The 27536-nt window shown below is 44.9% G+C and overlaps 1 protein-coding gene across 2 annotated transcripts in view; it reads left to right on the top strand.

The window, feature by feature from the left end:
- The window catches only part of LOC113014155 (uncharacterized), a 32973-nt gene extending 5822 nt beyond the window's left edge, over nt 1-27151 (top strand). Inside the window, exons 1-5 of one of the 2 annotated variants that reach the window (XM_026155500.1) lie at nt 23905-24321; nt 24510-24833; nt 25083-25195; nt 25301-25477; nt 25720-27151. In XM_026155500.1, the coding sequence (XP_026011285.1) occupies nt 24825-24833; nt 25083-25195; nt 25301-25477; nt 25720-26701 (1281 nt within the window). In that variant the 5' untranslated portion in view covers nt 23905-24321; nt 24510-24824 and the 3' untranslated portion in view covers nt 26702-27151. Of the gene's footprint in view, nt 1-23904; nt 24322-24509; nt 24834-25082; nt 25196-25300 lie in introns of those variants that run through there. The other variant, XM_026155501.1, reaches the window with a different exon arrangement.
- The last annotated feature ends 385 nt before the right edge of the window (nt 27152-27536 follow it).

Here is a 27536-nt window from a genome sequence, read left to right as displayed (position 1 = left end):
GAGGGACAAAAGACGTCAGCGTGCTGCCCAACTGTCACCACGCTCAGATTTATAATCATACGGTTCTTGGAGTGAGTGCATACACTCATGAATTTTAGTAACTTCCTGTCACTGCAACAAGCCCAGGAACAGTTTACCGATGGATGGGTGCAGGACCTTGAAATGCACCGTGTAGAACGAAAGACCATCGTACGAACAGAGGTAAGCTTACCAGTCTCACAAATCGTCGTCATAAATACACATTCGTTAACCATTTATTAATATAACCTTTGAGCTCAACGGTAATTAATTAGTAGTGGAAATAATTTCTGGTAGCATCACAGAAATGTAGCAGTGACAATAATATTGTATGCTGTAATCGTACTGGACAATTAGTGATACAAAACAACTGTTTTATCCTGTGAATAAAAGTATATGTTTTTGTCAATGTACCATAATAACAGAAGCGAAACGCAATATTGTGTCAGGACAATTCACTATTTATGCACAATAAACACAATAAACAAAGGAGCATAGCGCGACAATTTCTGTTCAGCGCCAGACTTGCTTGTAACCTATATCACCAATTATGTTAAGAAAAATGACGTATTAACTACTACAAAACTCTGACCTTTGCGGGAATGCTTGGAGCAGACTAGCCTGTTAGCTGGAGTGTTCTGGGACGTTATATTTGGTATATCCAGACCATCCGTCGGCTCTACTGGTGGTGGTCAGAGGGCCCGGTGGCGCCAGTGTCCGGCAGCCTCGCCTCTGTCAGTGCGCCCCAGGGTGGCTGTGGCTACAATGTAGCTGCCATCACCGGTGTGTGAATGTGTGCGTGAATGTGTGGATGACTGGATATGTAAAGCGCTTTGGGGTCCTTAGGGACTAGTAAAGCGCTATATAAATACAGGCCATTTACAGGCCAGGCCATCTTACTTCGGAAACATGGCTTAAAAAATTTCTCTTCAACGACGTAATCCGATAAAAAAGAAAAACCATCTCTTTACCCGTCAGCTTCCCGTGGCTGTCATGCGACCGCCTATTGCAGTTAATAATACAACAGCTTCTTGACATTTTCTGTGTTTCTTTTTATCGCTGTGTAACTGAGTTCGATTGAAAGCCTGCGTGCGCTAGTACCTCTTGCCACAAGTTCCCAGAATCCTTTGCGGTTTTACCACAGAGTGACTCAGGTCGCATCAGAGCATCAGGCCGTATAGTGTGAGACCTGCATCGTGACCTATGAACTTCTAACCTCTGCGAGTCAATCGTGCAGTTTGAGCAGGAGCTGAATAACGCGACTGAAAAAATCGCCCAGTGTAGCCCAGCTTGAGAGGGTCGTGGACCCCCTATTGATCCTCTATCTAATCAGCCAAGGTTTCGGGTGAGCTCATTGTGAAACCTAGCCACACCCTATCATGTGACTTAATGAGGTCAGATGACGCAGGATGTGCGTGGACGTTAAGGCTTCCAGATTTTAGATGGCAGACAGTTGGTGTGGTAAGCCCCGCCTCTTTTCAAAGATGGCCGTTCACAGTGGACATGGATGTTTCTTTCACTCCTCTTTCAAACCATCTGTCTTCTCTGTACAAAATGTGAACACTGGCATCCTGAGAGAGTGACCTTTGACCTTTACATGTGTTTATGAAGTGGTGTCTCCAGTGTAGAGGTCTGAGCGCTCCTCGCTGCACTGCACAGCTGTGTTGTTCAGTTTGTGTTTGTGATGAACCAGTTTGTGTCTGAGTGTGTGGTGGGCATAAGTGCAATAATAATAATACCTTTTATTTGAGGGCGCCTTTCAAAAACCCAAGGTCACCTTACAAAAGAATAAAAATGAATAAAAGGAGCAATAGTCATAAAATACATAAAATAAGTTCAAATTGCAAAACAGAACTTGACAGCAGATAAAATGTGTTTTTAGCTGTGACTTAAATACGGGAAGAGAGTCGATGTTTCTTATGGCTGGAGGAAGAGGACAGGATGTGTGTGTACCTCTTTTTCCCGTCAGGCTTAGAGGGAACATTTTCTGCTCCTGTTCCTGATTGTGTGATTAGGTAGAGGATCAATAGGAGGTCCATGACCCTCTTAGGCTACGTCTACACTCACATGGTTAAATTTGAAAACGGCGTTTTCGCCTGAAAATGCTCTGCGTCCACACTAGCGTTTTCAGTCGTTTTCACAGAGTTGTGCGTCCACATCGAAATGGCTAAAAGTGCTTCCGTTCCAGTCCTGCACATGCGTGAAGAAGATTCGACCTGCCTCATTTCTGTCTGCCGCTTAGTTACTTTCCGGCTCTTCGAAACGTCGGCAAAATGTGGAGGAAAAGCAGCGAGTTTTTTAAATGGACTCACAATGAGGTGGAGTTGTTGCTGCGAGTAACACAAAAGTACAAAGTTGCAAAAGTGAGTGAGAATTAAAGAATTTGAAGAAAAGCTCTCTGGAGCCCGTGCAGACTGATTAATCTTTAACAGGGCTGTCAAACACAACAACAGCTGTATAATGCCCTCCACTATCTTTGTTTAATTGGTCACATGACTGCATCACATGACTCAAATGCATCATCGTTTTCGAAAAAGCTCCAGGTTCGCTGTCCACACTGCAACGTGCAAGTGGCGTTTTCTAATGTCTCTGCTTTGGAGAGCGTTTTCAAAACGCTGTGTTTTCCTTGACCGAAAACGCCGTCTCAGTGTGGACGGGAGGCCACGGAGAGAAAACGATGCGTTTTCAAATGAAAACGTGTTAGTGTGGAGGTAGCCTTGGGGAGTCTCCACCAGTTGCTCTTAGAACTGAAGAAGCTTCTTAGATGAAACGTCTTCAAGAAACTTAAAGAAGTCCAGACGCTTTTCTTTCCAAGCTCCTCAGACTACATGACCTGGATGACTGAGAACCTTCACAGACATAACATCTCTGTATCCACCAATAACAGACTCATTATGAACAATTTAAAAAATGACTGTCTGCTGGCATAAAACGGCCGTTTGAAAAACTCTTGCAGTGTTTGATTGTTAACTTTCTAATAGCACTCAGAAGGTTAAAGGTTTGTTGTTAAACTGTAAACATCATTATTTGTTTATTTTAACTTTAAAGAGACGATGACGAGGATTATTGGGAAATAGTGCGTGTCCTTCACAAACACCTAAAAATTATTAATTATATAAGCAAATGAAATCTATCCAGCTCAATGTCACACATACCAAATGGGCCTCAGAGGGATTTACAACATTTCCCACCATACTCCTGAACGAGACAAGGACTGTGTAGCCATGGTAATAACTGTACCCAGAATCAGTGTATCAACAGTTATAGCAACGAACGTCTCCTCCACAGAAGCTTCAGAGGAGACGTGAATAAGATCAGTGAGAGACATTTAAATCATAAACGTAATTACAACAAATCCGTTTTTTTCCATATATTTTTATTGAAATTTTCTGTTGTACAATACAAACAAATATTAGCACATCCTCACATTCACACAGCGATCCATACATCAAACCTGTCTACATCATGTAGACAAATTTCTACAAATGTAGAAATGACTTCTTACAGTAATACAAAAATGCAAGGAGTTAGGATAAACAAGATTCTCCTTCCCTTCTTCTTTTCCTTCTTTTTCATAAACGTCCTTCACCTCCACTCCCTAAAATATCCATATATGGCTTCCACATATTCACAAAGTCCCATAGTTTGCCCTTGGCAATATATGTTAGTCTTTCCAGGCCTAGAGTCTGCTATTTCCTTCTTTTTTCCGGTTGTTCAAATTCCCTTGGGTATATTCCAAGTACACAGAGTTTACCTTTTAAAAGGATTTTTACCTTAAACACGTCCGACAGACATTTGATAACGTCTTTCCAAGAGTTCCTTTTTCAACTAAACATTTAGTACAGATGTCTGGAATATCATTGGACATATCATGGAGCTTGGCAGGTGTTATATAGGTTCTCATGAGCCATTTATATTGCAGGAGTTTAAAGCATTATTGTTTGTGTTTGTGCTTTTAAGCAAGCCTGGTTCCAGTTGTCTTCATCTATGTCCTCTTGGATCTCGCTTCTCCAAGCTTCCAGCTTATCTGCTGCTGAGTCTTTGGAGGAAAGCATCAATAAATTATGTAGGGTAATTTCCAATAAACCAAGTTCAAAAAAGAAGAGTCTATGGCTGACGCGTGTTCCTGGTTTCCAAAAGAAATGCTTCCAGTTGCATTTTGATTTGAAGACTGTTTATTTATTACAAACTGAAGATGTAACGATGAACTCCTTCCTAAAAAACATGAAAGTTCCAAAAAATAGCAGTTATCCAGAACTAGCTGTGCACACGGTCAGAAAACCGTGAGACTCCTAACCTCTCTGTCCATGCTCCTCCCCTTCCCTCTCACACAGGGTTTTATGCTACTATTGCACTTACATACTTAAAGTGAGAGGTACCCCCTTTTAGGTTCCAATCCCAAAACAGTGACTTAAAATTACTTTATGTAAACACATATATTTTCACATTTATTAATCCTGAAAAGATGACCTATGTAATGAATCTATGAATTATAAAACAAACATGAACTCAATCGTAAATAAAAATATAAAGCAGACGTCTGGCGCTTACATTACCGGCCCCTAATTGTTCTAATAATGTATTGCCTTAGAACAATTACCACATTTTTTAACTTTACAAACTTAATATGAATCACGTTTAGACATATCCAATGTTTAAACACATGACAAAATATTATTTATAGACAAATGAATTGTTCAATACTTTGCCAATCAGCTTTGCAAAGTATATTAAGGCTGGTTTCTGTCCATTTCCAAAAGAACAGATGAAAAAGAATAAGAAAGAAAAGAAGGAAAGAGAGAAAGAAGGAAAGAGCCAGAGGTTGCTAGCACATGGCTCATCGTAGGGGCTTTGTCTTTACCACTAGCCCATTCAGATTCCACAAGCAGACAAATCTTGGTGATGGGTCTGTCCAAAACATTAGTCTTTGTCTTTATCCGTACTCGGCGAACGAGACCCTTCTTGTCTGGAACAGTTTTGATGATCTTTCCCATAATCCATGAGTTTCGTGGTGCACAGTCGTCCACAAGAAGATTAGATTAGATAGAACTTTATTAATCCCTCGGGTGGGTTCCTCTGGGAAATTCGATTTCCAAAAAAGCACAGCACCGACAGAAGTTACAGAGTTACAGAATATTATATATATATATAATACACACACACACACACACACACATATATATATATATAAATACAGAGACAATATAAATAAAATATACGAAGGGGATAAATAGAATAAATAGCAATAAAAATAAAAATACAAGTGAATTGCACATTTCAAGTATTGAGTCTATTGCACTGTTGACTATTTACAAAAGGTATTGTACAGTGAGGTGAAGAGGCACTACAGCTTAGTTGTTCCCCCCTTCTTTGTCCTCCTGTCTCCCCTCCCTCTCCCCTCCAGAGAGGAGTTAAACAGTCTGATGGCGTGTGGGACAAAGGAGTTTTTAAGTCTGTTAGTTCTTGTCTTGGGGAGAAGCAACCTGTCACTGAACAGACTCTTCTGGTTGTTTATGGCCATGTGCAGAGGATGCCCAGCATTGTTCATAATGTCCATCAGTTTCTTTAATGTCCTTTTCTCTGCCACTGTCACCAGAGTGTCCAGCTTCATGCCGACCACAGAGCTAGCCCTCCTGATCAGTTTCTCCAGCCTGGATGAGTCCTTCTTTGCTGTGCTGCTCCCCCAGCACACCACAGCATAGAAAAGTACTCCAGCAACCACTGACTGGTAAAACATCCTCAGGAGCTTCCTGCAGATGTTAAAAGACCTCAGCCTCCTGAGGAAGTACAGTCGGCTTTGGGCTTTTTTATACAGGTGCTCTGTGTTGCATGACCAGTCCAGTTTATTGTCCACCCACAGCCCGAGGTACTTGTACTTGTTGACTACCTCTACCTCCTCCCCCTCTATCTGAACCGGCAGTGGACCTTCTCTGGACCTCCCGAAGTCCACAACCAGTTCCTTAGTCTTTGAGGTGTTGAGTTGCAGGTGGTTTGTGTGACTCCATGCGACAAAGTTCCTCACCAGACTTCTGTACTCCTCTTCCTGATCATCCCAGATACACCCCATGATGGCTGTGTCGTCTGCAAACTTCTGAATATGGCATAATTCAGAGTTGTAGCAGAAGTCAGAGGTGTACAGGGTGAAGAGAAGAGGGGACAGCACAGTTCCCTGTGGTGCTCCTGTGCTGCTGACCACAGTGTCAGACGTGATGTCCTTCAGCCTGACGTACTGTGGTCTGTCGGTGAGGTAGTCGGAGATCCAAGCCACCAGGCAGGGGTCCACCTCCATCCTGTTCAGTTTTTCCTGAAGCATACAGGGCCGGATGGTATTAAAGGCACTGGAAAAGTCAAGAAACAGGATCCTGACCGTGCCTTTTCCCCCATCCAGGTGTGAGTGGGCTCTGTGTAGGAGGTACAGGATGGCATCCTCCACTCCGACACCCGCCTTGTATGCAAACTGTAGTGGGTCCTGGGCATGTTGTACCTGTGGTCGGAGGAGGTTGAGGAAGAGCCGCTCTAGAGTCTTCATAAGATGTGACGTCAGTGCCACCGGTCGGAAGTCATTCAGCTCATTGGGCCGGTTCTTTTTGGGGACCGGGACGATGCAGGATGTCTTCCATAGGGCGGGCACTCTCCCCAGTCGCAGACTGAGGTTGAAGACTCGTTGTAGCGGCTCCCCAAGTTCAGCAGCACACGCCTTTAGCATCCTAGGACACACCTTGTCTGGGCCTGCTGCCTTTCTGGGGCGAAGCTTCCTCAGTTGCCTCCTGACCTGATCCACTGTGACACTGGGAGATGTTTGGGGGGAGGGGAGGGGGGGAGATGTCTTGCTGCTGAGAGAGGGATTGGAGGAGGGGGGTGTCATGGTGTCAGGAAGGGGGGGAAGCGAGGGAGGCAGGAGAGTGGGGAGAGGACTCTGTAGTCCATCTCTTCCAAAATAGATTGGACATATATTGCACCTGTTTCCATCTACGTCGTGAGTAGAGGTCATTCTGGTCAAACAATCCTGGAGGCAATGAAGGTTTTGTTTTCAAAAACAAAAGATGATTAGGTGTCAGAGCCTCCAAATCATTTGGGTCGCTTGATGCCCTGGTGATTGGTCGGCTGTTGATAATCGACTCTGCCTCACATAAGACTGTATGAAGGCATTCTTCTTCCAGAACTTGTTCTCTCACAGTAGAATTCAGCACTTTTCGTATTGATCTTATCAACCTCTCCCATGCTCCGCCATGATGTGAAGCAGTGGGAGGGTTAAATGTCCACTTAATTCCATGCTGTTGAAATAGATGCTGAAACACATGACATGCCTGCAGTGAGGAGTTGAAAATGCCAGAAAACACTGGGGCCAGCTCGTTTGCACAGTGTCTGAGGGTGGCAGGAGACACACCGTCTGGGCCGAGAGCTTTCCGAGCATTCAGACTCTTAAACTGCTTCCTCACATCTGCTTCATGAATATGAAGAGTTGTGGTGGGAGGAGGTGGTGTGAAATCCTCTTTTGTGTGGGGTGAGGAGGGGGGTGTTGCAGGTGAAGTGTTTGAAGGTGGTGATGGCTCTATGGAGGGGGGAGAGGTGGGGGAATGAGTGTCCAAAGTGTCTCTATCGTTGGGGCCGTTGGAGGTGTGAAGGCTGCCTGATGGCTCGTCAAAACGGCAGTAGAAGTCGTTAAGGGTGTTGGCCAAGAGCAAGTCGTCAGTGGAGTGGGGGGTTTTAGGCTTGTAGTTGGTGATATTCCTAAAACCTTTCCACACAGAGGCCGAGTCATTCTCTGAGATCTGCTGCTGCATCTTCTCAGAGTGCTGATGTTTAGCAACGTCCACTTCTTTAGTGAACCTGTACTTGGCCTCTCTGTAGCAGTCCCTGTCTCCGCTTCTGAACGCCTTTCTCTTTTCCAGCCACAGCTTTTTGAGTTTAGGAGTAAACCAGGGTTTGTCATTGTTATAACTCACCCTGGTGCGTGATGGCACAATGCTGTCCTCACAGAAGTGGATATAGGAGGTGACAGTGTCCGTAAACTCGTCCAAGCTGTTAGAAGCAGCCTTCAATGTGTCCCAGTCTGTGGTCTCCAATGAGATTCCTGTAGGAAAATAATTCTAGAGTTAAAATGTTTCAGTCGGTTTAATACTTGTTTCAGTTTAGCTAACGTCCGTATCCCCCTAACGTTCCAGGTCGTAATGTTAACGTTCAAAATGTTTTCTTTAGTTGTCCTCTCCATAAAATATTGTCAGACTGTTTACTTAAATAAACAAAGTAAAGGAAAAATTGAAGAAGCAGGTTTGCACTTCCATCCACACACTCACACATACCAGATACAGAACCTGTAAACAATTTCTGATTGAACATTTGCATTTCCTTGTTGGAAATGTCTCCCCCCTCCCTCGAACAAATTATTTGGAGGGTGTTAATCCACATCAGTGAGGAGGAACTAGTCAACGCGACCTCTCCAAAACCCCGTAAATCAGACAGTGCACACTAACCATATAATGATACTGATTTTTTTCATTATAAAGTAAAGTTTACCCTTGGTAGGACAAAAAAATAATGACTTAGTTAAGGTTTAGCTGTTGATGTATAACCCAAAACGATTTAGATTAAATTTAGAACGAATATACCCTTAAACGCCCAGTTATGTTAACACAAGGAAGGCATTGATATCAATAAACAGTTTGACAACCGGGTGAAATCCCCGTCGGATCTGAGCCGTCGCCGCAGACAGATGCTGTGCAAATGTGATCTTGGCCCCTTCATGTGTAATTTGTTGTTTTCTTGCTTCCCGATATACCAGTTCCTTCTCTTGGAATTTTAAGAAGCGAACAAGCACCGCTCTGCTCTGGTTTGGTTTCCCGGAGCGTGCGATGCACTCGCTCCAGTGTGAATGACTTGTCGGGCGCTAGCCCCAGCCACTTAGGTAGCATGATGTTAATAAAGTCGAAGAGTGGTTGTTCCCCTCTGCTCCCTCTTTTATGCCGAAGATGCGCAGGTTCTTTCGTCGTCCCCGGTTTTCCAAGTCATCTGTTTTGGCTTCGTTTCTGTTTTTTCAAGTGTGCTTTCTACTTCGGCAATGCGGGCTTCGGCCTCCTCGATATGAGCCCCTTGGTTCAATATGTCTTGCTTTACCTCCGACACTTTACCCTCCAGTGCAGTCGCAGCATTTGCCATCCCTGTCAGTCTTGTATCAATACTGTCCAACTTGGCTCCAAAATCCGTCTGGCTATGCCATGTCAGTCTGTGTCGGACGTTGATGGTGTAGCGCCTGTCTTGCGTCTTCGGGTAAAGATTTCACGCTGTTTCACAGATGAACCTTTTGACATGTCAGTGCTGTATATTCCAAACCACACTAACAGCGTATACAAGGGTTTTTTATGGAAAGTTTATACACTGTTTTGGGAGCAACCCCACTATGCTTAAGGCTTGGCAGGCAGGATGAGGACCCAGACGCAGGACTCGAACAAAAGGTAGAACTGACAAAGTGAAAACACAAAACCTTAAACTGGAAACTCAGAAACACCTGCTAACCTCATTACAGTGGCTGCCAACTGTATATTTGCTCCAATCCAAAGCAGCCCATCTTGGTTTTGGCTCTAGTGCCTCTGCTGTGATGAGGGTGGGGTTCTACCCCCTGGCTGGGTAATAAATTACATTTCCTCTGTGTGAACAAAGTGGTGCTGAACAAGCTTCTGCTCTCCCTCCCTCACATCTGTGCTACGTGCTGTCTAGCTGAGCATGTGCTCTTTAATTACCTCCCAACTCTTCTGCTCAGTTACCTCTGTGCTCGCCAGAGATGGGCAGTAACGCGTTACTTGTAACGCGTTACTGTAATCTGATTACTTTTTTCAAGTAACGAGTAAAGTAAGGGATTACTATTGCAAAATCAGTAATTAGATTACCGTTACTTTCCCGTAGGAACGCTGCGTTACTGCGTTACTAAAACCGTGATTTTTTTTGCGAGAATGTCTCATGACAGTGACGTAAGCGAGTGCGACGTTGGTGACAGCAGCTGTGTGCAGATCAACAATGGATAATATAACGAGTGCAGGAGAGAGTGTGAGCGTGCAGTGTTTAAAGCGTAACTAAGTAACTAAGTAACTAAGTAATTAATTACTTTTGAAAATAAGTAATCAGTAAAGTAACGGGATTACTTTTTTGGGGGAGTAATCAGTAATTAGTTACTGATTACTTTTTTCAAGTAACTTGACCAACACTGGTGCTCGCACAACAACAGCTACAACCTGGTCAGAGGGGAGCACAGAGGGGTACGGGTAACAAATCTATGAAGCGCCTTGAGGCGACTTTTGTTGTGATTTGGCGCTATATTAATAAAATTGAATTGAATTGAATTGTGATCCAGAGTCATCTTAATGGCCAGCGCATTCTGGTACACAGTCATACGGGGACAACACTGTGTGATTTACGTATCCAAATTTCAAATGAACAAGGAAAAATGGTCAAAGCCTGATTTGTATGAACTTTACTTATTTTCCTTTTGTGTGACATTTTTAAATTGACAGAGCTCAGTAACAATTTGAAAACATCTTTGTAAACCCTGTCATCTGCGATGTTTCAGACATGGCCGGTGTGTCGCTGGGGAGCCAACTAAGTGCCCTGCTGATGATTTAGGTGCCTCAGGCGAGCGGTTCTCATTTTTAAACAAAGAGTAGTTCTCTGTTGGCAGGGATTGCCCTGACGGCTGCTTGCTCCATTCTTAGATAACCAGACTGTCGTTGTCATTGTCATTACCATCAGACTACAACATATCATCCTCGTCTCAGCAGGCTGACGCGTCGAATATCTGTCGTGACAACTGCCTGAGACTTGCTCCGATTAAACCCTCTGCCATCTTCCCTCCCCTGGATCAGCATGCAGACATGATGATAATCCATCCATAGTCAGAGACCACCTGTTCATCCATTTGTCATCCTCTCCTCTCTGCTGCACTCTGCTGGACACATGGCAGCTTTGAAACACCAACAACAGCATAGCCACTACACCTTATGTAGAAGAGAGACTCTGAAGGGCAAAGCTCTTAAAATTGAACAGCGGGGTTATATTTCATGCATGTATATACATGACAAGATTGTCAGTGCAGATGCATGAAAGTAGAATTTGAATTGTGTAGCTGGCTGAGGTGGAACATGATAGCTGCCTGCCTCCATTTGCCAAGAGTCTGCAAATCACCTGATTTCACTTCAGGAGCAGTTTCACTGCAGATGGAAGCAAATCCTTTTAATCTGAACATGAAGCACAGACGTAGACATGTTTTCAAACAGGCATCTCTGGTAGTGTGGTTCTGACAATTCAACGGTGCTGCTCAGCTCAAGTGTGGCAATCACTGCTTTCAGTGAACCCAGAGGCTCAACAGCGCACAGTAACATAAAGACACACAACAGCCCTGCAAAAAACAAAACACACTGAGGCGGCAAAGCACACACTGCTCACAGTGACACAGCTTTGGAAGCACCTTTTTAAAAATTTTGCCTGTCCTGTCTGCAGAAATCAGAATTATTGTCTGAAGAATAGTGCAGATATTGGTCCACATGATTGTCATTTATTCGATTATTAAATTTTTTTAATTTTAAGTTATTACAATCAGACCGGACAGGACGGGAGACGGGAGAGAGAAAGAAGAAGGAAATAGAAGTTGGCAAGAGAGTTAAGAGAAGGAGAGGGAGAGAAAAACAGAGGAGAAGAGGGATAAAGAGAGAAGACCCTGAAAATCTGCTTCAACACCTGCTTAAAAAAACAGCAAAAAGAAAACAAGACAGCAGGGAAACCACGGCAACAACCAACATAAGCACGAGTAACAGCAAATAATAAATATTGATGCCTCTTTCCTACAGGCTTGTTGGTGTGGTGGAGCCTCTACACGTGCATGAACACGTTCTACAGAGAACACTAACACTATGCTTCACCACTGCGCTGCTCTAAGAAACTATGGACCCTGCTCACTATCTGAGCCTCAACTAGGTAATACCGGTCCACTGGTCCACTGTGAGCGACCATCTTTGAACAGAGGCGGGGTTTACGACACCAACTCTCTGCCATCTATAATCCAGTTTTGAGATCCTTCCCAGACGCCTTAACGCCCACTCACATCCTGGGCCATCTGACCTCAGGAATTCGCATGATAAGGTGGGGCCAGGTTTCACAATGAGCTCACCTGAAACTCTGGCTGATTGGGACCCACACCCAGTTTCACACCTTGGCTCAGGCGATTAGAGGATCATCAGGGGTCCTTTTGTCCCTCTGTGGGGGGTCACTCCCACTAGGTTTATATCTGGGACTCTCCACCATTTGACCTTAGAACTGAAGAAGCTTCTCGGATGAGAGGTGAAACGTCTTCAAGCAACTTAAAGAAGTCCAGACGCTTTTCTTTGCAAGCTCCTTTGACTACGATGACCTGGATGACTGAGAACCTTCACAGACATAATACCGGTATAATGTTGGGCAACAATAAGAAAATAAAATATTGCAATAGAATATGGGTAAAACGCGCATGTGCAGTGCCTTTGCTTTCATACACACATGCCGAAAAAGCATGGCAGCGACGGATGAGAAGGGTGAAAGCGGATTGAGTGAAACGGATGAACCAGAACTGGTTTGTAAAAATGCTGAAACCTCAGTGATGCGGAACTGGTTTGGTGTTTGTCCGTCAGATACACGACAAAGCACATGTTTTTGTAGGACATGCAAGCGGCCGTCGTTATTGCCGTATTTGTCGGACTAAGATGCTCTTAAATCTGGGAGTAATCTGGGTCCTAAACTCCGTATGCTTCAGGTCCCAAAGTCAAACAAACACTGCGGCATCACTGAGAGTTAAAAACTGTCTAAATTCTTTCATCTTTAATAAAATGATCAGCATTGCTGCTTTACCAGGTGTAACAATTCAGTTTAACTTCCAGGCATCCATGAAAACAGAATTTATGACATTTAACGGAGTTAGAAGTTAGAAGAGAGTTTAGTTTCCACCTAAGCATGACATAGCACGTTCTGACTGAGAGATTTCTGAAACATTCAAACGTACAGCTCTGCTATCACTTCCAACATAAATGAGGACAGGAAACTAAACCAGTGACGTTTGTAGGGTTACTGAAGTTGGGCTAGCTGGTATATAATGATGTGCTACGTGCTAAGTAACTAAGTAACTAATTACTTTTGAAAAAGTAATCAGTTACTAATTACTGATTACTACCTGAAAAAAGTAATCCCGTTACTTCACTGATTACTTATTTTCAAAAGTAATTAATTACTTAGTTACTTAGTTACTTTTTAAAAACACGATTTACAACCTGAAGAGGTGATAAAGTGATAGATCTTTCAGCCCAATTCTACTTTTTCTACATAATCATCATACAAAATGTAATCAAATGAAAAAGTGTCTTTTTAAAACTTGTTTTATTAGTTTTAATCTTTTAACTTTAAGCATCAAGCAAAAATTTAATTATATGCAACATTCTCTGACTGGAAGAAATTAGTTTAACATTTAAACCTATTTTCTGCACATTCCAGCACATAAAATAAAATATTTTTTGTGTTTACACTCAGTCTTTCAAATAGATGCAAGTACAACACAGCAGAAAATAAATAAAGTCAAAGACTCAGCGGTCCTGTTGCTCTATTTTCACCTGTAAAGCAGGAGTGGTCAGGCGGAGGTTTACCCTGGTGCAGGTGTGCCGCAGCGGTCAGTGGAAGGATACGGCAGCTTCTCTGTGAGTTTCACATTCCAGCGGCAGCGTATTTGGTGCTTGCTCTGACATTTAGGGGTTTTTGCTGTAAAAAGAAGTTTTCTTCCCACGCAGTGAGCTGCGGACGATAATGTTTTTGTCACTTTTTACGGAATCAAACTTAAAGTAAGGTCAGTACTTCCACGCTTTAAACACTGCACGCTCATACTCTCTCCTGCACTCGTTATATTATCCATTGTTGATCTGCACACAGCTGTTACCACGAACGTTGCACTCGCTTACGTCACTGTCATGAGACACTCGCAAAAATATCACAGTTTTAGTAACGCAGTAACGCAGCGTGCTTACGGGAAAGTAACAGTAATCTAATTACCTTTTTTGTAATAGTAATCCCTTACTTTACTCGTTACTCGAAAAAAGTAATCGGATTACGCGTTACTGCCCATTTCTGCTAACTACACAGCTATGTTAGCATAACAAACACAGTGAAGCTGGAGGATGAACGCTAACTTTTTTCCACTGGATAAAAGTTTTTCTTGATTTGTTTGTTTTGCCTGTCCCGTTTGGCTCTTTTGCCATCAAAATTATTGTCTTAAGGCGAAGAAAGATGCCCAAAGGATTTACTTTACCAAATTGACCATCCCAGCCTTGCCGTAATGGTCCATTTGATTCACCTTTTATTGCTTATTTCATTTATTTTCACTTGCTAAATACGGGACAGACTTGACTGGGGGAAAGAAAGAGGGAAAGAAAAACGGGGAAGAGGAACGGTGATAAAGGGTGTAGTTTGTGTGTGTGAGCACCCGTGTGTACACCTGTGAGCATGGACGTGCCTGTTTTAAAAAGGTTCCTTCATGTAATGATCTGCTAGAGGGTGTGGGGGGGCCACAGCCCCGTCCTCCAGGGCGTGAAGCAGGTATGGAGGAGATCAAAACTCCAGACATCCAGAGGCCCCCAGAACACAAGAGACCAAGGAAGACCAACAGAGGGGCAGCCGCGCCACTGTCCCAGAAAGAGCTGAGGAGAGTCCCAGATGAGGGAACTACAGGGCTGTTTCGAGGTGACCGACTGGGAAACACTCTGTGAGCCTCACGCCGAGGACATCAATGGGCTTACTGAGTGTATCACAGACTACATAACTTTCTGCACCGACTCCATTGTTCCAGCTCAGACTGTTCATTGTTACCCAAATAACAAGCCGTGGGTGACTAAGGACATCAAAGCCCTCCTCAACAACAAGAAGAGGGCTTTCAGAGGGGGCAACAAAGAGGAGGTGAGGAAGGTCCAGGTGTTACTAAAGGACAAGATCAGAGAGGCTAAGGACAATTACAGGAGGAAGCTGGAGTGGAAACTCCAGCAGAACAGCATGAGAGAGGTGTGGAGGGGCATGAAGACCATCACTGGATTCAGGCCAACCAACAGCAGGGGAGCTGAGGGAGGTGAGAATAGAGCCGACGAGTTGAATCTGTTTTTCAATAGATTCGACACCACAGTGTCTGCTCCCACCCCCACAACCTCACCTGCAGTCAGCCTGGAATCCAGAGCCACACCACTGTGCCAGCCTCTCTCTTCACATGTTGCCTCCTGTGAGATTCCTGACACCCCTCCCCCACCCATCACCTTCACTCAATACCAGGTTGAGATGCAAATGAGGAGACTTCACTCAGGCAAGTCTGCTGGACCAGACGGAGTGAGTCCCCTTGTCCTCAAGGCCTGTGCCCCCCAGCTGTGTGGAGTCTTTCATAAACTGTTTATGCTGAGTCTGAGTCTGCAGAGGGTCCCGGTGATGTGGAAGACATCATGCCTCGTCCCTGTACCAAAGACGCCTCGTCCCAGTGGCCCCCAGGATTACAGGCCCGTGGCACTGACCTCCCACATCATGAAGACCCTGGAAAGGCTCATCCTGGACCAGCTGCGACCCATAGTAAGACCACATCTGGATCCCCTTCAGTTCGCTTATCAGCCTCGTCTCGGAACAGAGGACGCCATCATCTACCTGCTCAATCGTGTCTACACCCATCTGGACCAGCCGGCGAGCACTGTGAGGGTCATGTTTTTTGACTTTTCCAGTGCTTTCAACACCATCAGGCCGACCCTCCTGGGTGATAAGTTAGCAGCGATGCAGGTGGATGCTTCTCTGGTGTCCTGGATTGTTGATTACCTGACAGGAAGACCACAATATGTACGACTCCCACAGTGTGTGTCTGACAAGGTGATTAGCAACACAGGGGCACCACAGGGGACTGTCCTCTCCCCCTTCCTCTTCACCCTCTACACCACAGACTTCAGCCACTGCACAGAGACCTGCCATCTTCAGAAGTTTTCTGATGACTCTGCGGTGGTTGGATGCATCAGCAGGGATGATGAGACAGAGTACCGGGCTGTGGTCGACTCCTTTGTCACGTGGTGTGAGCAGAATCATCTGCAGCTCAACGTGGCAAAGACCAAGGAACTGATCGTGGACTTCAGGAAGACCAGGAAACACTTGACCCCTGTTTCAATCCAGGGGGTCAGTGTTGACATTGTGGAGGACTATAAATACCTTGGAGTACACATTGACAATAAACTGGACTGGGCTAAAAACACCACAGCACTTTATAGGAAGGGCCAGAGTCGTCTCTATTTTTTGAGGCGACTGAGGTCCTTCAACATCTGCCAGAAAATGCTGAGGATTTTCTATGAGTCTGTGGTGGCCAGTGCGATCCTCTATGCTGTTGCATGCTGGGGGAGCAGGCTGAGGGTCGCAGATGCCAACAGACTTAATAAACTGATCCGTAAGGCCAGCAATGTTGTGGGGATGGAGCTGGACTCCCTCAAGGTGGTGTCGGAGAGGCGGATGCTGTCCAAGATAAAGACAATGTTGGATAACACCTCCCACCCTCTCCATGACATGTTGGTCAGTCACAGGAGCTCGTTCAGTGAGAGACTGAGATTACCGAAAAGCACCACTGAACGACACAGGAAATCATTCCTGCCTGTGGCTCCCTGTACAACGCATCCACTTAACACACTGTTTGCTGCTACAACTACACATGTTTCTTTTCCAAATATTTATTTATAAGTGACTTATGTATGTATATATATGTATATATTGTACTATTCTTAGTTAGCGTATTGTCTGTCTTGTCTTAATGTTGGTTTAAAATGGAGCACTGTAACAAAAAATAATTTCCCCCAGGGATCAATAAAGTATTCTGATTCTGATTCTGATTCTGATTCTGACTCAGCAGCCGCGGAGCAGAAGCCAGGGGGGGTTGCAGTGACGCGCCCGTGAGCTCCGCCGGCAGCCAGCTGTGCCTGAGTGACCGAGCCCCAGGCCGAGAGGCCGAGGGCACCCCACCCCTGAAGGAGCCCGAGCGAGCCCCAGGCTCCAGGCCCCGATAAGCGGTCACCAAGGAGTGAGCTGGTGTGTACCTGGACGCCCATCCCCGGACACAAAGAACCACCAACGCACCGATGTCTGAGGGCGTCCGCCACTAGCAGGGGAAGTGGTGGGTGGAGATAGGCCTCCAAACCTTGGAGGGCCTGAGATGTCCCCAGAGAGGTGGCGCCTGACACCCAACCTGACATATAGACACAGACATACAGGCACACACAGATACAAACATCCATTCCCACCCTCATGCTCTCATATGCACTTACTCCACACTCAACCAACGTGGAGACAGACATAAAGAGACGCTGTACACACGATCACACTCCCCAAGCGTACTCTACAAACCGGGTCTAGGTACCCTTGCCCCTGGAGGGGGGAACTGCACCCAGACCCAGGTGGTGTTACCCTTTTCCCTGCGGTGGGGGGAGGCAGACCACCCCGACTCCGCAGCAGCAGGGAGGCCCCACACTCCAGACCCCAATTGGACGGCCAACTCCTCCTCCTAGCCCCCCCGCTCCAGCAGGTCGCAGAGAATGGGGGTGAGAGAAGACTCCAAACCTCCCTCCACCCGCTCATTGTAGTGTTGATGCATGTGTGTTCTAAGGTGCATTTAAAACCCAGGAGGGCATGGAGCTACCTGCCAAGGAGCAGCAGGTAAGCGCATGGTCCCTCCTGCTGGCCCTCAATGTCTACGTGTATTTAACATTGAGAGGTGGGCAACGACGCCAGGGGTGAGGTGTACACCCTGATGGTACTTTGGATTCCGTGTATCGTGCCCACCCCCAAGATCCTATATGTATGTGTAATGAGAGTGTGAGTAATGTGAATGTCTAAGTTGTGGGATAAAATTGAGGCAGAGGCAGCCAGAAGGGGACAGAGGGGGGGTAGCCTCCTCTGCACCCTGGTGACATACCCCTACTCCAAGGCCCTGCATGTGTGGGTGATTGTGGTGGAGCGGGAAGAGGGAGGCAGCTGGAGATGGGGAGGGAAGGAAGGGAGGGGCAAGTGACCCCTCCCTGGGGCCAGCTCCCCCACTGACCCCAGTAGGCACCCCCATACTCCGCGACCCGCCAGGGAAAGGGGGCCCAGGCCCATCTGGACCAGGGCCCAGTTCAGCAGTGCCGCCCGGCCCCACAGAGACCGGGACAGCCCACCCGACCCCACCACAGAGAAAACTGCACCCACCCCGTCATCCACTCATCTTCCAGACTGCACAAGACAATAGACGTCCAGGCTGAGATCTTCCTCCACCTCTCCTGTATCTCCCCCTCCTGCAGAGTCAGTTCCTGGAGAGAGGAGAACTCCTGCAAGATGTGACAACCTCCCCCACCAGTTGAAGAGCCCCCCAGGTGGCTCGATGCACTGGCGGCACACTGTGCCGGGGCTGTGCCCCCATACACCCACAACCCTGGTGACACACCAACCAGGACCCAAGGCCCAGCCAGGGCCCCAGCCCAGAGACGGAGCACCCCCGGAACCCCCAGAACCCCACGCCCCTCCCGGACCCACCCAGGGGCAGCCAGGCTACCACGTGAGTAACCCACGTCCGTCAGCACAGACCCTCCCCTAGCCCCGCTGCACGCAGCCACGAGGAAACCGTCACCTGAGAGCCAACAGAGCCCCTAATTGGACATGACCGCTACCCCGGGTTGAGCCCCCCCAAGAAAGATGCCTCCGGGGAACCCCCCGACGCCCTAAGCCTGTCCCTACCCCCACACCAATCACAACAGTGAAGGCGGGACCAAACTATGACCCCCCCACCCCCACTAGGTGATGGAGCTGATCAAAGGAGCCCAGAGCAATTGATCTGATGTGGTGGCAGAGGCTGTGTCAAGACTAATGTAATCTAATAGATAATTTCTATATTGGTTAGAATTAAGATTATTTTTATTTTTCCAGTTCATGAGGACTGTTTTCTTGGCTATGCATAGGGCAGTGAAAACCATATGGGCGATATTCTTTTCTGAAGTGACATTATCTAAGCTGCCCAACAAACACACTAAGGGGGAAGCTGGAATGTTACATTTCAGATTTCGATAAAAGTTAACGTGAAGGTTCCTGATGGTTAGAGACAAATGCAATCGCATGGCAGGATGCTGTAAACGGACCAAACTTCAGTCAGGAGAACAACTGAGATAATCCATCCACAATACGAGGTTAGTCATTACAGTTTGTTAAGATTCATGAATTGAGGAAAGGTACAAGAGGTGATCGAAAAATAACCACACTGGTCCGGCCGGGTGAAGTCAAACGAAGATTTTAATTCACACGTGGGAAGATCACAGCAATTGATCTTCGACTTACTAAAGCACAAACAATTATTTTATAACATCAGGGTTTGTTTACGGACGCCCCTTCATGCGTCACCGGTACATTTTATACATAGATCAGATCAACATCATCATGACTTTTTACACAGAACATCATCGTCTATTTTCATGGCTGGCACTTCCTGTGTACCTTTCAGTTCTTATCCTATTCCTCTTTCTTGCCGAGACACCAAGAAACGGTTCCTCTTTTACCAAGACAATTTTGCAGTTACAGCCAAACATAACTAACCTCTCCTCTAAATAAATCTAATTTAAAGTGTGTGTGTGTGTGTGTGTGTGTATGTTGACCTCACATGCTCTTTGTGTCACCTCTTCACCTACTGTCTGTGTCTCGTCCTCAAATGCTCTTTCTCAATTCACCTGTTGCACTTCTGACCTTTTACCAGACCAGAAGCTCACTGAGACTATGTGTATATCTTCTACTAAATAAATGTTTTAACCAAGAACCTCTACTAAAAGCTTAATACAAGAATATGAACATATAAAAGATAATAAAATAAACTGATATACGTGTTTTGTAAGCATGTATTGCAATTCCTTCTATGTTCTAGTTTTCCCTCAGCATGTATCACCTGAACAGTCACGTCAGTGAGGCTTACGACCTTTAAAGAACCTGAACATCAACTCAAATAAGCACAGATATGCAATATGTATAAAATGGTTATAACTGCACCTGAAATACAAAGTTAACATCATCATAAACATCTTAAGGCCATCTTAAAGCTATCTATTACATTGTTAAAGCAATGATCATACTGCAGATTATATTATGCTGGTAAAATACTTTTTGTTCATCCCCACAAGTTTTTTACAGACGCTAGGACACATTTCTCAATAATTAGGTCACTTTTGCAAAACTCTTCACACAATCCTCCTAACTGACCGTCAGCTTGGCAAAGCAGTTCATTTCACATTCAAAATGCACTACAACTACCAAAACACTTCATTCAGGTCTCAAATAAACTCATTCTTCCAGAACACTAGCAAAGGTTGACAGCCGACAAACACACTTTGTCACCCACAAAACAATGACATAAAAAACAGTAACAACATGTAGCATTACAGTGTTTTCTTGTGTAAAACAATTTGTATACACACCATCCACTGATACACATACAATAGTAATGCTAATCTACTCGGTCTTCTCCATTTCTGGCTGGGTCCATGTTTACATCACAAACAAACCTATTCAGCAGTTGTCTCCTTTTGTAATGAAATTGAAGGAGTAACACCTGTGTAGATGATCATCTACAATGAGAATCAGCTGTGGCTGGTTAAACTGCATTTTTAGATTTAAAATATGTATCAATAAAATATTGCTGTTGGATTTTGCTGTCTTTTTAAGTTTTGCATTGTGTTATTGTTTTGGCCATAAGTTTAACAGTTTTGAAAACAGTATGTAAGCACATGCAAAATGTCCTGTACATACAAAGATTTTTGGCAGTTGTTGTGTCTGAGTGAGAAAATAATTCATGAAATTTGAGAGATGTAGTCATTGAATGCATTTTGTGCCAAAACAATGATAACTGGTCCTCAGTTTAGCCCACATAGACTTCGTTTTGCAAAAGTGACCTAAGTATTGAGAAATGTGTCCTAACGTCTGTAAAAAACTGTAAATATATAAAGCAACATATGGAATTATGTAGCAAAGAAAAAAAAAGATAGATAAGATAAGATCAGATAGATCTTTATTGTCACTGTTACCAGAATAATGAAACACAGTTTGGCATCTCTCCATTTGCAGCTGTAGGTTTTTACACTCAACATTCTCTGGATAGGAGAATGAGATTATAACGTTATATACAGAAACAAAGTGTCTGCAGGTACAGTCTAAGGAGGAGGATCAGTGCAGTATAAGGTGCGACGTCAGTGGTATTACACATTGAGTAAGGGGTAGGAATGCCTGTTGCTACTGTACAACTATATAAATAGAGGTAAGAATGTTGGTTGTATTAAACTATAATGAATACTGTTTATAAATAAGTACAGTGTAAGTGTCCATGAGTGTTAACAGCACAGTTAACCTTCATTCAGGGTGGAGGTAGGGCATGTCTGACAGCCTGTGGGTGGAAGCTTCTACTGAGTCTGTTTGTCTTTGACCTGATGGACCTGTAGCGTTTACCAGAGGGAAGGGGGGGATAAAAGTGAGTGTCCAGGGATTGAGGGGTCCATGATGATAATGCTGGCTTTCCACTGAAGTCTGCCAGTATAAATGTCTCTGAGGGGTGTTAGTGAGGTGCCAATTGCCCGCTCTCACGCCTTCACCACCCGCTGCAGTTTCCTCTTGTCTTCCACAGTGCAGCAGCTGAACCAGGGTGTGCAACAGTAGGTCAGAAGGCTCTCGATGGTGGAGCAGTAGAAGTTTATTAGCAGTCTCTGGGGTTAATTGGGCCTGACGCAGCTTCCTGAGGAAGTACATCGCAAGTATACTCTACATATGTTATTTTTATGTCCTCAAAGAGCCGCCCTTTGCTTTGTTATTACCAGCAGACAGGTAGTGGTGTCTGAAGGGCAGACACAAGGCTGCGAGCAGCCCCGTGCCACTGTCTGGAAGGAAAAAAACAACATAGCATGCAATCATTATTATTGTAGAGTCTTCATCTTACAAGAGAAAGGGGCAACTGTTGTTGGGATATATATATATATGTAATTAAGAATAAAATTAAGTTGAAAAAGAATTGTTATAAAATCATTTAAAACAAGTTATACAGGGGGATACGCAAGATAGCATCTGTGGGCAATTAACCAACCAACCAAAACCACCTGCTGATCAACGCCGGGAAAACGAAGGAGTTAGTGGTGGACTTCCGGAGACGCAGACCCACCACACTGACACCGGTGAACATCCAGGGAGTGGACATTGAGATAGTGGACTCTTATAGGTACCTGGGTGTTCATCTGAATAATAAACTGGACTGCAGCCACAACACTGATGCTCTTTACAGGAAGGGTCAGAGCAGACTCTACCTGCTGAGGCGGCTGAGGTCATTTGGAGTCCAGGGAGCGCTTTTAAAGACCTTCTATGACTCTGTGGTGGCATTTTTTACAGTGTGGTATGTAGGAGCAGCAGTTTATCAGCAGCTGAGAGGAAGAGGTTGGATAAACTCATCAGGAAGGCCAGCTCTGTTCTGGGATGCACCCTGGACCCAGTGCAGGTGGTGGGAGACAGAAGGACTCTGGCCAAAATAACATCTGTGATGGACAGAGTCTCCCACCCCATGCATGTATGTTGCTGCAGAGCTGCTTCAGTGACAGACTGCTGCATCCTCGATGCATGAAGGAGCGTTTCTGCAGGTCCTTCCTCCCTGCAGCTGTCAGACTGTACAATCAGAACTGCTCCCAACAAACACAGATGTTTACATCAATGCTGTAACTGCAATAAGTTAGTTAATTAACCAATTCGCACTACAACCTGGTTTGCCTCTTACCTGTAATTATTTTTATTTAATTTAATAACTGTACAGTACTCTCTGTTTATAGTAACCATTGTCCTTAATGTAAATATGTAAGAAAAATTGTGTATGTTTCTGTTCCGTGTCCTGTGTCCTGTTTGTTTGTATATTTGTCTTTTTGGCTGCTGTTACAACCAAATTTCCCAGGGCAGCTGTGGCTACAACCGTAGCTGCCTCCACCAGTGTGTGAATGTGAGAGTGAATGAATAGTGGCATTGTAAAGCGCTTTGGGTGCCTTGAAAAGCGCTATATAAATCCAATCCATTATTATTATTATTATTATTATTATTGACCAATCAGCTGAAAGGAAGAAAAATGGGGTCAAAATTCGTACTTGTAACTTGAAACTTGAGTGCAGAGTTTCACATGTATTGTTTGGCTAAGTCCACACACAAATCTTTTTTACACACACAAATCCTGATTTACAAGTACAAACTATTTATGACCACAATTTGAGCCTATAAACATGAGCAGAGACACAAACATGAGAGGGATTGTCAGTGTTAGTTCACTGACAGACTCACAAACTAATGTGCACACTTATGTCTGCACTTTGGTTTTGTTAAATACGAACACAATGACAGCAGAAGTGCTGCCACGTGTGGCCTCACATGAGATGACAGAGCCAGCAGTGGTTCACAGCTCGTTTGAGACCCCTGAGCTGGGGTGAGGGAGAGCAGACAGATGGCAGAGCTCCAGTGCTTTATTTGTACTGCCTCCTAGTGGACGACAAGAAGAACGACTGAACGAACAAATATAGAAAGGATTCATGGACATTATTGTAAAAAGTTGAACACTTAAAAGGAAATTCTGTTACTAAGACTTCATAAAAAATATTTATAATGATCGATTTTATATGTGGAGGACACAGACAGTCAGCGGTCCCTAACCCCCGGGCCACGGCCCGGTACCAAACGACTCACAGACCGGTACCGGGCCGTGAGAGTTGAGGCTAATAATTAACTCGGTTTCCCTGGGTCTTTGCCGTGTTGTAGTTGTGTGTCTTATTTTGAAAGAAAGGTTTACACGTTACCATAGCGACCAGAGCGCATTATGGAGGATGTTACTCTCAGTCTTGACTGGCTAATAAAGTTACACCATTACACAGTTAATTCGCGTTTATTGTTATATTTACAAAATACCACCGTTTTTGTCGTATCATGTTATTTTGTTGCATTTATCCGCCACACCGTGAAAATACTGTCTGACGTTAAACCGGCCAGTGGAGCAGCGAAGGTTGGGGACCGCTGCTCTACAGCCGTAATCAATCCCGGCCCTTTCAGTTGTAATGAGGCTTGCTGTTTACGCTTCAGTGCCAGGCAGTCAGCAACAAGGTGATCCTTTAATAACAGTATTCACCATCATGTGGACGTGAGGGGGTCTCACGACCAGACTCAAGCCTCGCACGGCGCAACTCGACATTAACGTCACCTTGTGTTCATTTACGAACATTATTCATCTCTCGGGTAAGGATGCTTAAAATCCTCCAATAGCATTAGCTCACGAGGTGACTCATAATCATCATTAACTGTCTAATTAGTGGCCTGAGCTGTAAAGCAGGGCTGGGAGAGCTGCGTTCACATGTTGGCGCCATACTCTGCGCCCTTCTCTAAACAAACGCTTCTTATAGCAAAGACACTGTCCTTCATTTCAGCTAAACTTCCACTCGAAGACGTTCAAACGATGCCTGGAGCGCAAAAGACCGCAGTACTGCCAGGTGGGCGTGTCTCAGTAGCTATGCCATGAAAACTACACAGAAAAGCCGCACGTGAAGTCAACGCGAAGCATGCGCATGCGCCACGGCCAAAGGCGCTGAACGTTCGAACCGACGTCACGTCAGGTCCCTGATGGTCAAAAGTACACAACTATCCAGATCTAGTGTGAGGACGGAGAGTGAAAGATTGGAAAAAGTGATCATTTGTGCAAAGCTGTCGCCAAAACGTGAATTCACGGACGAGATTGTGGAAACATGAACGTGGTAGGACTCTGAAAAATTGATCAGACCACCTCTCATCAATATTTTAGACATTTTGAAAATGCAATAATTGCAATGATTATATGTGAGAAGCTTAGTGGTACTGGTGGACTAACTGTTACAGAAGCATCCAAAATGAGCACCAATACTGTTTGTGCAGCTGTGACAAAAACCTTACATTGGCTGCTGGTCTAATTCTTGTTATTTTGGATGTGTAACGCCTGCTCCCTGACATCTGTCTGTTCTTTCTAGATCCCATTAGATGAACGTGCTGAACCGAGGTGCAGTCATCTCAGCGTGCCTCTGTTTAGATTTGGAGACATTGAACGATGCCTCAGAAACTATTTAGACGATTTATCGCTCAGGTAAGTCACAAGCTCAAAGTCAGCGAGACAGTTACCAGCATACACAGACATATTCACTGGTTACAGGTTTGTTTCGCTCAACCGTTCTCAATGTTTTTCTTTCAGACAGTGGACGGCATTAGCCACCGATGACGTCTCCTCGGATGTCGTCGATCTGCTGAGCGAGATGTGCCGAGCACTCATAGGGCACATTAGCACCGTAGTGTATAAAGTCATACGCCGACAGGTTTCATGCTGCCCACATCGCCATGATCGTGGAGACAAAGAAAGCTCCGCTGACCGGTAAATCTAAAGCTTGCTTTATCAAACAGTTTCATTCAGTCTTTCTTCTTCTTAGACGTTTTACATGAGATGGTTCATCGGGTAATCCTGGTGACGGAGGGGTTTTTCAGAGGACACAGCATTGCTTCGTTTACATCACGTGTGAAGTCGTCCATGTGGTTTCTTTTAATGACGCCTGTAGATTTGGACAAAGCAGTGATAGTGTGGGAAGATGACTACGTTTCTCTTCTCTCCCTTTTCAGGATGAAGGTTGAACCTCTGCTTGATGGGTGCAGTGACTGCAGGGTGACAGAGGATGATATTCAGGCCAGCCTCAGAAACATCTTTCATTACTGCTTCGGTTGGGTCTTGGGTTTTGGGCAACGGCGGTCTTGTGACTCAGACAAACTACTGACTTTATTTTCAGTGTCGATTGCAAAGAACGTAAACTCAGCCCTGAGTCGTATCACAGGGTCCACGTCCTTGCAATCAGATAGATCCACATCCCCAACAAACTTTGTTGGGATGGTTCACAGTGTAGCGAACATTTTAAAGGACTTTACAAAGACCTTAGCTCCCCCTTTTGTAGATGGTGAGAGTCGCAGCTACAGCATTGTTGACTCGCCAAACTCTGAGGAAGATGACGACTTTAAACCAGAGTCTGCAGAGACTTTTAAAAGCACACAGACTCCAGCTTGTGTAGGTGAGGGAGATGTGGGTAGCGAGGGCAACAGTGATGCATTTCAAATCACTGATGTCCAAAATCTTGACCGTGAGAGTTCAGAGAGTGAAGAAAAATGTAGCGACGCCCCGCAGTGCTCGTCTGGGGCGCTTCCTGCGCCCGCAGAGACCGATACCTTTCTCATATTGTGTCTTGCAAATTTAGTCGCTCACGTTTCTGAGAAAACACAAACAACTGCTGTAAAGCTGAATTTTCAGCAGATAGTGACTGATATAAGAGAGAAGATTGGGGGAGACTTGACTCCTCTAAAAACTGTAAAAAACTTGTACATCATAATGTACAAAGACCTGTGTCGCATATTTGGATCCAAATACGTGCTTCAGTTTGTGATGGAAAAGGGTGACGCGACTTTTGTAGCAGCCGTTGTGGAGCTATTAAAAGCAGAGCTAAAAGCATCGAGCGGCTCCGGTCACGCGCTGAGACGTTTAGAAAGTAACAAAAGCGTTCTCGCTTCTTTTTGTAGATCTTTGAGGAGGCTGTTCAGAAACAGAGTGACAGAGTGATTATCTTCATAATTACTCACAGAATTTGCTTCTTAATTTGGAAATAAAATGAGCAGAAAATGAAACAAATGTGTTTGTCAGATCATTTAATTGTTAAATGTGTATAATGGTTTGTAGTCTCATCAGTCACAATGTAGAGACAATCGCACAAACTCGATTTAGTCAGAGCACTTTGAGTTGGTTTTGTCATTGTAGGTTAAATGTAGATATTTATTCTAGATATTGGGCACAAAGGCGTCCTCAGCTCTGTAACAGAGAGGTGTTGGCTCAGTGTGGAAATGTCCTGATGACATCAGTACTTTTGATTCTAGCCTGACTGATCAAGTTCCAGTTAAAGGGTTTTGACTGTCTTGAGAGACGGCACATTGTAGACAGAGACATATTCATAACTGTAAAACTCAAGAAACAGTCTGAGGCTACGTTCACTCTGCAGGTCTTGATGCTCAATTCAGATCTTTTGATCAAACGCGCTCTAGTGTGAACGCTCAGAGCGGCCGCGTGCACAAAAGAAGACGTCACACACGACGCTCTGTTTAGACCCAGAGCAACAGGATGTGTGACTGATGGCCTTAATGTAAAGACTTCAGACTTCACGTTTCCCAGTTTTGCTTTAAGTTATAAAGTTTTGTTATTTACATTTGTCCTAATAATGATCCTTACTGCTGTTTCAGAGGAGCGCTGCTTCTAGCTGCAGATTTCTGTCAGAATCTGCAGATTATACAGTACAAAGAAAATGTTCACGTTTCTCCAACGCTGTCTTCCCAGCAGTTTCCCTGGATAGAAGCGTTCACCATGTCGGGCGCTGATAGTCGGCGTCTGTCTTGTGTCGGTGACG

The sequence above is a fragment of the Astatotilapia calliptera genome, chromosome 22 (assembly GCF_900246225.1).
Source record: "Astatotilapia calliptera chromosome 22, fAstCal1.2, whole genome shotgun sequence".
Lineage (NCBI taxonomy): Eukaryota > Metazoa > Chordata > Actinopteri > Cichliformes > Cichlidae > Astatotilapia > Astatotilapia calliptera.
This window is presented reverse-complemented; position numbering and strand designations above follow the sequence as displayed.